The 12,471-nt window shown below is 29.8% G+C and overlaps 1 protein-coding gene across 1 annotated transcript in view; it reads left to right on the forward strand.

Annotated features, from left to right (window-relative positions):
- The first annotated feature begins 4,655 nt into the window (after nt 1–4,655).
- LOC145322409 (A-type potassium channel modulatory protein DPP6-like) overlaps nt 4,656–12,471 on the forward strand; it is a 107,406-nt gene continuing 99,590 nt past the window's right edge. The window contains exon 1 of the mRNA XM_080164399.1: nt 4,656–4,933. Within this exon, the coding sequence (XP_080020525.1) occupies nt 4,868–4,933 (66 nt within the window). The 5' untranslated portion in view covers nt 4,656–4,867. The remainder of the gene's footprint in view (nt 4,934–12,471) is intronic.

Consider the following 12,471-nt stretch of genomic DNA (forward strand, 5'->3'; position numbering starts at 1 on the left):
GAGTAATTTGTTTAAGCTGTGATTTCTCCTGGAAGGTTGGAGAATGGATACTACCCAAAAATAGTAAGAATTATCCTCTTGACCAATAAGAAGCTTCACTGTAAAGGAGATCAATATATGTTCAGCTGTTTTCGTGATCATTCAGTACAGCCAAAAAAAAACTTACTAATTTATATAATAAGATTTCTATAATTGTTGATGTATTGCTGCATTGCCTAATGAAAAAAAAGCACAATTTGTTGTACACTAACAACATATTTTGCCTTAAAAATTACAATTTTAATTGACCAAAAATTATGTCAAAATATTATTATTTTGTGTGTAATATATGATATATCTCTCCATTTTTCTTTGTTTTGTATATGATATAATGAAATGTTGTATATAATAAGATTTATATATTTGTAAGTCTAATTAAAGCAGAAACAAAAAGTTGAAACAAAATGGGAATGTTGAGAAATTAAATATTTCCTTAACATTTGGGGTGTTTGATTACTTCCGCACAGTGAATTATGAAAACTGAGGGAAGTGTTCATTTGTTACAAGCTTTCAGAGCTTTTTACTCAAAACTTGAATCATGTAAAAATTAAACCTTAAAGTTTTATTAAAGTCTCATCATATTTTTTACACTAAAACTATTTTTTTGTCTAAACACTCTACAAACTTATCCATTTGATATGTAATGGCAAAAAATCTTTTTTAAAAATGAGTAGACCAAATTTTCCACCACTGGGCTGCTTAAATCCATACCCTGTTAGAAAAATATATACCTATGTTATTCTAAGAATGTATTTAGTTATTTAACATTTTTTATCTATTGTGATCTTTGCAAATTATAAAACTTTGCTAGTGTTAGATTATCAAAATATTTTGGCACTTTTACGAAAGTGAATGAGAACCAACATTGTATCCATCTTTTTCTTTCATTTTTGCAAATAGAAGAGACATGCCTTAAAAACTAATTATATAACAAGCCTAGCTAGACATATTGAACCAGAATGCCCTCATTTAGTCAACATATTATATTTTGCTTATTCTTAATTTAATTCCACTTCTAGAACAAAATTTAATTTCTTAAACTAGCAGCTAATCAACTAGAGGCCTCCAGAGGGAGTTAAGTAGTTTTTTCAAGGGGCGACTTCTCTTGGTAAGGTTGTGGTACCCACTCCCAAGATAGTTATAAACTTTCCCAGGACCTATAATAGGCTACTTGTAAAGGAGAACCTTATCGGTTCATTGGTTAGTAAGATCCATAGGTATAAACAGACACAAAGACTGATTCCTGGGCATCCATTTACTGAATTTGCTCTTCAAAAACTAGCATACATGAAAAACTGCATAAAAGCCACTAGTATCTTTTCATTTATATGTAAGAGTATAAAAATATGAGAAACCCAAGTTATGTTGGTAGAATTGGTAGAATAACTTATATCGCCAGACCCAATTTTCCTTTTTATTCTGTAAACCCTGTTTTTAGCCCATTTTGGGAGATATCAAAAACTGCAGGGGCAAAATAAAAATAATAGAGATACCTTATAAATTTATGAACCTTGTTTAAGGATTTAGGGGAAGGTCTAACTTAAGATTCAAGGGAAACTATTTTACCAAAGAATCAGCAATATCCTATATTTTAGTTGTGAAACATTTTCTGGCGTAGATTCATTACATTAAACAATTTGATTTTTTGAAAGGGGGGGGGGGTTGTGTCTGGGGTCCATTGACAATAAATGTGATTTTTCTGGTTATGTCTCGCCTGCGGGCCAAGTGGGACTACTTCAACAATTTAAAAACTTGACAAAATCTTAAAACTTTAAAATTATTTCTAGTTTTGTGTGGATTATATGAAAGTTGTAATATTTCTTAAAATTTCCAACTATTCTTGGGTTTCAGCAAGCAGGGATAAAGGGATGCCACTTTGGAATAAAAATCAGCCTAAGACCTAGATTTAATTCACGAAGTAGTGTTAATAGGGAAAGTAAGAGACGTAGATTAATTTTTCTACAATTGATCTTTCCCTTTGAGTTTTAGTCGAGTATTATCTCAATCCATATGATTTTAAAAGAAACATTTAGATTTAAATAAGGTATAATAAAAGAGCTCATAAAAATCTCTTTCCATGCTTTTAAACCTTCAGAGCTTTTCTTCAAAAAGGTAAAAGATATATTACTACATATATACTACAGTATTAGCCAGTATGATACTATAATATCAGGGGCAGGTTTATGCTTTTTACAGTGACAAACAGACAAACCAAAAATATAGAGTGGCAGAAATAATTTTTAGTACAATATGACCTTGCACTTTAGACATAATGACATTAGATCATGAATAAGAATTCTGATAATTTAATTGGGATGAGCTTGACTTAAGGATAAAATCCAATGACAAAAAGTTACAAATTAATTGGAGAAAGACTAAAGTACATAACTTTTGTGTCACTTTTGAGGAAGACGATTAGGTTATGACGTCATATAAAGGGAAAAGAAAAAGGGAAGGGGGGGAGAAAATCTTTTCAAAAGAGATGGGAGAAAAAGCAATCGTCTTCCTCAAAAGTGACACAAAAGTTATGTAGTTTAGTTTTTCTCATTAATTGCAATGAAAATAATTTCAACCTACTATAAAACTTCATGAAATCATTTGTCTACAATAGATTTTTTTTCTTAAAAACAAAATTCTATCTAAAAGTCAAACATTGAAATAAAACATTAAACACAGCATTTTTAGTGAAGAATGCGCGTTATATTCTTTAATGATGCTGTGAGTATTGGTGCAAAAAATATGACGTAACAAAAAAAATTAGCCAATGAGAGGCCGTTATTGACCAATGGTAAAATTTATAGTGGCCTCTCATTGGCTAATTTTTTTTGTTACGTCATATTTTTTGCACCAATACTCACAGCATCTTTTTAATGCCAGAAATTTTTGGCTCCATTTACTTTTTGAATTGTTATCAAAATATTTCTCCATGTCTGTAACTATTTTAGAGTTACATAATATTGTCTGGCATTTATTAGCTATCATTACAGTAATATAGATATCATTAAGCGGCCATTGCACATATTTGGCAATTATACCATCCATACATACACCCCATTTCATATTAATCTTGATTTGGTGTAAGTTATTGTCTTCATTGTAATGAAAAGACATTTCCCCGACCCTAACTTTAATGTTCTAAAGCCACAAAGATTTGAACATTTTTGTAAAGTTTTATAAAACAGGAGAAAGAGGGGGGGGGGGGTTAATAAGAAAGTTCCACTAAAAGACATAAGTGATTCTACCCATTAAGCTTGGGATCAACCAGGAAAACGGATAAATAATTATAGAAATTTTATTTTCTATCATTATACTCTTAAAGAAAAATTTAATTGTCTAATAGTCAATATTTTTTGATTTGTTAAGAATTTCTTAGAATTTTTTAGATTTTATTTACTGGTATGTTATTTATTTTTTTTAAATTCTTTTCTCTTTGAAATGAAAAGTCATTATTCTCTAAATTATGTTTCATTTGTACTCAAAACATATTAAAATTTTTTTTTGGAGGTTAATTTAGGGTATGATTTTGAACAGCAAATATTTGAACTTATAATTTTTTCTTGGGTTTTGAAAATATTTTCCTAATAGTTTATTTACATAAACTTAAAGAGATTCCTAAAAAAAATAGCAAAATTTTACCTTAAACTGTATAATATTGCATATATTCCAGGACTACTGGACAATGACATTTATCACCATTTTTTTATTCATTAGTTACTCTATAGCTATGGTGTGTCCTCAAGTTTGACTAACCGTTTTAATGTTCAAGTTTCTTCCATCATAAAATGTTCTCGGGCTGGTTTTAAGCTATTTTTCTAGTGGTAAAGCAGCTTGTTTACCTGACTATTAATACAGCATTTTGATAATTGTTTCTGTATTTTATTTTTCCGACAAATAGATAATTGCTTACTACAGTAATTATATACTCTAGGAGTTGAACTTTTATTAGGAAAAATAAAAATTTGTTGAGTTTAAAGTTAGTATGGTGACTTAACCTTGAAATCTAAAACATTGAGTCGACATAAAATCAAGGCTATTGCATTAAAGTGGTCATAACTATCATGATATCGACAGACACCCTATTATAAATCGATATATAATTACTTGGTTGTTGGGCTAGAATTTCTTGAACTCTAATATAGTGATACTTCCAGCTAGCTAAAATATTGATACCCTCAATCTACCACTTTTACCCAATTCCCTTTCTTCCTACTGGATTAACTAATTGACCAATAAATGAGGTCCATATTAGCATCCTAAATTGAAAACAGATTTTCCTCTGTCAATATATCCACTTATTTTATATCTGATCAATTCCAATTTAAAAGTTTTCTTGGCTGAAATATTTTCAAAGGAACTTTTTACTAATGATATAATTACGATTTTGAATTAATTGCCTTTTAGTATATAAGTCCTTAATTATATAGACAATAGACATTCATCTAACAAATAAAAATAATTCAATAAGTAAATGACAAAAATACAAAAGTGTACAAAACAAATTAGATATTTTTTATGAAATAAAAAATCTCCTAAAAATTTGTAAAAAATCCATCTAATATTTGAATATCTAAGAAGCTAAAATTAAAATTTTCTTAATGGTATTTGATATTTAGATAAAAAGTTTGATATTTACAAGAGGTTAAAGATAAAATTCTAGAAACGACAATGTTAAAAAATAAAATAAACATCTAAATTGTTTGAATCTAAGAGTTGTAGCTAAAACTCTATGATAGAGAAGTGATGTAAAACTTGAGAAATATTCCAAAAGTGATTTTGATAATAGAATAAAAACTAGTGATCAAAAAGAAGTGTCAGAGGGGGTGTAAAGATGCACGGGGGTGCAGGAGGTGGTATGGGGGGCGGAAGCATGGGGGGTCCGAAAGATCCCTGGGAGGTAAGATAATTTTAAAAGCGAAGCTTTTCTATAATTAGGGTCGGTCCGTCCGTAATGATTAGATCTTTTCCTTAATTTAGGCATGTTAGAATTGACATATCGATTTCAAACTTTGCATGGTTATTCCTGTAGTAGGATTTAAAAATGCGTAGCAACTCTATAATCGTTATCAGAATGTTCGTACGTCCATTTGAATTTTTTTAACAGCAAAATTTTATGTGATAAAATTATTCTATTGATCTGATTTTTGGTATACTGATTCCTAGAACAACAAGCGAAGCATTTCTTTAATCAAGTCCTAAAAATGTAAGTATGTCCTTAAACGTTATCCTGTTTTTCAACAAATTTACTTAAAATTTTGTTACGACTTTTATATAATGTTCGTTTGTCCTTCCGTTTTAGAGCTTCGCTTTTGTGGATTTTGTCATCCTTGTTATTTGCTATTGATTTCTGCTCTACTTATGAACATAATTGCTCTTGTTTACTGGTAATGTATGGTCTAAGATTAATTTGAATAGATGGGTATTATATATTATAAGATAATTTGGATAAATGCGGCAAAGTTTCTAATTTCCAAGAGGTTTACATGGGGTTGTTTATTACACTAGTCCCCAAAGTTTGTAATAATTTTTTCCTATTCGTTTGCAACTTTGGGGACTTTTGGGGACTAGGGGTAATTTTGTGTAATATCATTGGGAATGTACGTTAATTTATCGGCCATTGTCTAATCCCTGGACAGGGATTCTGTTATATTACATAGAATAGTGACTTAATATTAAAATAGTAATGAAAAAAGAGTTTTAGTTTAAAAATTTGGTTTATAATATTCTCGAGTTGTAACGAATATGACAATATCTAAAAAAACAGGAATCATCCATTAATCATCATTCAAATAATTATAAATAGGATACCTAATTCAACATTTTTGAAATGTACATTAGATTTTGAAATAGATAAATCGGACAATTCTAACATTTATAATGTTCAGAGCTATATATCTATTATGGACGGACGGACAGACACGGAAAGTCATATTATAAAATTTGCTATTGTGCTATTGTGCAATCCCTGCAATATTTATTTCAAATGAATATTGTAGTAAAAGTCTATACAAACACTTTAAAAACACAATAGGGGAGTATCCAAAAACTTATAAATCGATTATTTTATTAATTAAAGAAAAAGTTATTAAGTTTGTGAATGTTATAGTAATATTTACATTAATAATGCATATTTATAGTATTTTTATTGTTAATAATTTTTATATTTTAGTAGCGCAGCTCTTTTGTTATCAACGTGTGTTCGTTAATATATAGATACGTCAAAAGATTCCAGGGATAAAACAATTGATAGTATATGAACAATAACATCCCCAATGCACACTGGTCCGGAGGGGTCAACAATTCAATTTTTCCTACCCATCAATTTAGACAAAAGTTGACCTGCCAGCCTTCAAAGACATCCTGGGCCACCTATATTTTAAATATCAACCCATGTTGATAATATGTTTTTTGAAATAATTTGGGGCCAAAGCTGCAGAACTCTAAAATCTAAGAACGTATTATTGACATTGTTAAATTGGCTATACTTGCTTAAATCTGATAAAATCAAATATCCGCATGTTGGAAATTGTCCAACTAAAATAAGTCCTATATAAGTTCAAAAATTATTTATAACACAAAAAATGGTACAAAATGCAAAAATGTGGTTTTTTTTCTTAGTTTTTAAGATAAGGGTAAGTTTGGCAAAATTTTCTTATTGAGTACTCTCTGAGCTTTTCGCATGTTTATTAAAGAGAATTTGTTGGTATTGCAACTAGCTTCATATTTCACGATATATATGGCATCCGGTTTTGTTCGTTTTTTGTATTATCTTAAAAACTAATAGATCGATTAAATTTCATCGATGTTGTAATTTAGAATTATTCTGACGCACGTAGAGGGGGGAAGGATCTATTTTTGCGGAGTAATATCTAATAAACAAAATGAAAACATACGAAATAGCTAAATAGTATAAAAATCTGTTATATTTCATGTAGGTTAGTTAAAATAAATTTTTAAATGTCAATTTTATTGTTTTATATTCATATAATTGATATTATTCTTTCAGCCTACTCTTTATGTTTCTTCGTGTGTGTGTGTGTGTGTGTCTGTATTGTTATTTCGTAGCGTAGAGTGAGGAGAAACAAGAATACACACACACACATTCAAACACACAAACAAATGCATCCTTATAAAAATATGCCATAATTTTATTAGCCTCTAGTAAGATGAAATAACAATGATTTAAAATATTTTCTAAATGGATAAAATCAAGAAAATTTAGATAAAATAATCAAGATATTAAAAATTAAAAACGCGCAAATTAGAAATTTGCAGCTGGTGAAAAACTGGTTATACTTACAAAAATTTTTACTTCACATGATATTTAGCCAATGCAATTGTCTACAAAAAAGTATTTCAGAGTCTTCTTGATTTGACAACTCCTTCCCGCCCTAAATGTCCAATAAAACCTCGGGAACGGCAAAAATCAGACTTTAAAGGTCATTTTAACGGTCTTTGACCTTCGAGGTCATGTATTTTTTTTCATAAATGGACTCCCTGACCCATAAAACCCCTAATTTGCTGTATTGGGCATTAAAATCGGCCAAAAGACGGCTGAAAACGAATTGTTGACCCAAAACTGCGTTTTCAGACCAGTGTGCAATGGTTATAAACAAAAAATAACCCTTTTATAAAAATGATTGGTTAAAAAGTTTAGGCACTGCTAGTTTTAACTGACCAATTAAGATCTTTTAAAGTAGTTTTTAAGTCAATAAATTAGAGAACGACGTACCCCAATCTGTCCTACATTGAGAAAGACGATTCCTGTGACGTCATAAACGTTTAGGGAAGGGGGGAAGAAAATCTCTTCCCTTTTCTCCCATCTCTTTTAAAGAGGTATTCTTCCCCCCTTCCCTTTTTCTTTCCCGAAACGTATATGACGTCACTGGAATCGTCTTTCTTAAAGTAGGACAGATTGGGGTTCGTCTTAGAGAATGTGTTTATAAAACTTTGGCTACCAGTATAAGTTATAGTTAAATTTTCCCTCTCTCCTTGCAAGATCCTTAAATTCTAATGAGCAGGTGTAGGGTCGATCTATACAAATGGATATAGAATAAACGTGGATACATTAACAGGGGAAAATTTGCATCAATTTGTCAACATGAATCTCATTTATTGGTCGATTCGTTCCTCTATTAGAAGGGGAGTCGATGGCATGAAGTCCAAGCTTTTTTATTTGGGGGGGGGGAGGTATTTTTATAAAAATTTCGGGGACCCTCAAATTCACCCCTTTACCACCCCCTATAGGACTTAACTGCGGGTATCGTTATCTTAGCCAGCTGCAAGTATCACTTTATTAGAGTACATTAAAATCTGGTACAACATCCAAGAAATAAAATGTCGATTTCTGTAGAGTATTTCCTCCAAAATAAAATATGTTTGATAAATGGTCTGATAATACAGTATTTAGTCGGGGTGAGGTAATAAACAATATTCTTATAGAGTAGTATTCTAAGTGTTAATACTATAATGTCCCGTTTAAATGTTATTCATGTGCCAATTAATATATCTTAAAACTCTCTCACAAGTTTTTTAAGGACAGAATAACATGTAAAATTAAAGCCCTATGATAATTCACAATTTCTTAGTATTGGTCAGGAAGGGAAGGGGCATTGGACTATATAAACAGGATATTATAAACTCTTTGAAGGTTTAAAACAATATTAATTAAGTTGTACAAATCTTCAGTGCCCAAACATCAAAATTTACATGAGGTTAATTTACAATATTATTGTCTTTTCTTCGGAATTTAAAACACATTACAATTAGTCTAAATCATTATTTTTGGAGTATTACATTAATTTATAGTTTGTCTTTCTATCTACTAAGGTCCATTGGTTTTAACAAGCAGAAAGCCTTTGGGGAAAAGATTTTTAATATAAAACATTACAAATAAGAACAACCATTATTTTTCTTGTCCTTATCAAATACAGTGAAATTAATTAATAAATAAATAAGGTTCTGTTGAATAAATCAGAATATATATCTATACATGATATATCTTTTTTCCTTATTCTTGGGGCTATAAGAGGGCTGCCATACTATCAATCATTTTTATCTTTACATACTTACATACATAATTTATCAAATTCAAATAGATAAGATAATATAAAGATAAGTAAGTTTGCTAAAAATATTGATTTAAAATAAAACTATACAGTAAATTATTTAAATTTTTTTCTTAATTAAATTGCTTTTAAAATTTTCAGAGAGATACTTAAGAATAAGATATTTTTTGTATTTGTACAGTCACAGCACACCTAAATAGGCAAAAATTACCAATATTATGGGGTTTTCTAATGCAAGGGGGAGTCATTATAGTACTGTGACTGATTTCATATTATCATTAGGTTTTCATCTTAAACATAACAGTTGTACAGAAACTCTCAAACGATTAGAATTGAGAAGGCTTGAATAAAGAGAAATATATTTTCTACTAAAGAAGTTTGTTCTTGTATGTGTAGTATAGCTATATGCCGCCGCTTTTTTTGAGATTTAATCAAAATTGTTTTATTTACATGTTCCTCTTTCTTTGTATGTGGATACAAATAATGAAAATTTTAAGAATTTGTTTGCAAAGCATGATTTATATTGTTTTCATAAACTTCAAAAATGAATAATTACCCATTAATCATGGATTAAATATACGCTGTTTTATTTTTTAGTAGCACGGCTACTCTATTGTTATCCTATTTTCTATGACCGTCACTCATTTCTATCCACTTTCCTTCTAAGAACACGTCCATATAGAAGTTAGTTGTTAAAATTTTCGGCTTTGCTTCGTGCACTCCCTTAGCAAAACCCTGTGCACGCCTCTTATTAAATATCATATCGTTATAACAGCTATATTGCCTGATATATGAGTTGACATTATAACCAACCAAAGGTACTACTATTATATTTCTAGATCTACCTCATAACGCAATGTTAATAATGATATATCAGCTATAATGTTATATTATGTTGATCATAATACCTTAAATATTACTGCGAATTATAGATATATTTAATATCATGCCAGTGACGATCCCTCTAATATTTTTCAACGGCAGACAATCCTTTCAATAATTTTGAACCTCAATATTTAGAGGAAACTATTTCCAGTTTATATGGATAGGTAGCTGAATAGAAACAACTGTGGCATGGACATGAATATCATAAATATCAATTTAGACTAGTTTATTGATACAAGTTGTTTTATTAACTAGTGTTTTAATGTTAAGGTATAAGATACAACCATAAAATGTAAAGAAGTGTTTATGTTCGAAATTGATAATTCAACATATTAAATAATCCAGAACCGCATTAATAACCATATCTTATTCTTTTTTACCTGACCCTGGCCTAAGTATGGCAGGTGTCCTATTTTAATCCACCCAAATGATTGGAAACTGAAAAGTAGGGTGTAATGGGTCATTTGAATCATCTTTGTGATACACTGGAAGGCTCCAACCATCTTCCAACTGACTTGAAAATAAGATTTAGGGAGAAAACCATCAATTATAGCACAAGATTTTGATTTAACTGGTATTACCAATTAGTTTTATTCATTATTTTCTCGCCAGTTTAAAGCAAGTATACTTTTTAAAAGCGAACCTTTTCTATAATTAGGGTCGGCCCGTCCACATGTACGTTCGTCCGTAACGGATAGCTTTTTTCGTTAATTTATGCAAGTTAGAATTGTCCTATCGATTTCAAACTTCCTGTAGTAGTTAGGTACGACTTAGAAAGCGTAGCAACTCTATAATCATTACCAGAATGTCCATACGTACATTTTAAACATGTTGATTTTTACTTTTTTAACAACAAATTTTTATGTGATCTAATTATCTGATTGATCTGATTTTTGGTATACTGATTCCTGGGACAACAAAGCACAATATTATAGGCAAAGCAACTATATAAACAAGTCCTAAAATGTAAGTATGTCTATTAACATTTTTCTGTATTAAGCATTTTTTCAACAAATTTACTTACAATTTTGCTTCGACCCTTATACATTTATTCTGATTATTCAGTTCTGACACTATACAAGTGTTATGGATGTTGTCATCCTTGTTTACAAAATATTGTATATATTTATATATGTAATTTAAAATGTAAAATTAGAAATTAATATTTTTGATATGTGTTACGTACTATTTTTATTCAACTCTTAAACATTTCTACATTATATACTCTTTAAACAGTGATTGAAATAATCCTTATTTAAAAGTAAGATGTCTAACTGTACTGAAAGATCTCGCTAACCGCTGGATCGATATGGCTCGCCTTTACGTTGAAGATGTTACTTTATAGGGGACTTTATAGCCTTTTTAGAATCACTAGAATTTCGTCTAAGAAAATTTGATTATTTTATATAAAAAAAAAATAAGTTTATTCTATTATTTGAAACTCAAACATTATTTTAAGTAAACTTTGTTGTTCCATTAGATAAACCAAAAGGAAATATCAAAATTTATTATGATTCAATTAACCGAGCGAGCAAGCTACATTTTATGCTAATTATTGTTTTTCCTAATATTAGTCTGTGGCAAAGGTAATACACACACTTTGTAAAACAATCCTAAAGTATTGGTTGCAGGCGTAAGGGATATAATACTTGAAGAAAACTATTATTTTTACCATAAAACATAATGACACTAGTTCGTTGATGGAGAGGGGAGAGGGCAGAAAAAAGCCTAAATCATTTTAAAATTATAATTTAAAAATAAAATAGCCAGAAACCATCCTGGGGGTTAGGCAAATTTTCCCTGAAATGGAGAACTCAATCGGTTCTGAGATTAGTGAGATCCTAACGGACAAACAAAACAAAAAACTTGATATCAGATGATTCAATTGTCTCCAAACACCAATCTAAGTGATCTAGCTCTTATTCATCTCTTGACACAATGTCACTACATTACATTTTCTGAATATAACATAATGTTACAGTATTAAAGTTACTAGTTGCTATATTACGAGGCTCTAGGTGATGGTTTAGGTTGGGATAAGGAAAATAGCCTAAAACCACCACAGATTATTTCTACAGCTTCTCTGAAAAAAAAAGGTTTTTCTTAAATCTTGAATTTCAGACCAAAAATATCACTTCTTTATAATATAGGATATGTTGATAACAAATATTTTTGTTTTTTTTTATAAAAGAAAATGTTCCCTGTATCCCTGAGCGGATGTTGTGAACAATTTATGATACTTGTAAATTCACTAGAAGTAGGTTTAGTGGAAAAATAGTTTTACATAGAATAAGATAGAATGTTATATCCTACAATATAAAGTAGTAAGGTTTTTTTGAGTGTAGCATAAGATTTCGAGTTCTACATTTTATGGAAGCATCTTTTAGGTCCCTGTATGGTCAGAGGATATTCAATTTTAAGTTTGGTTTTAGGCTATTTTTCTACTTTCCTTAATCCTTCAAATGCAAAGCTCCCTATATGC

This window comes from Acartia tonsa, chromosome 6 (genome assembly GCF_053477335.1).
Source record: "Acartia tonsa isolate MP-2025a chromosome 6, ASM5347733v1, whole genome shotgun sequence".
NCBI lineage: Eukaryota > Metazoa > Arthropoda > Copepoda > Calanoida > Acartiidae > Acartia > Acartia tonsa.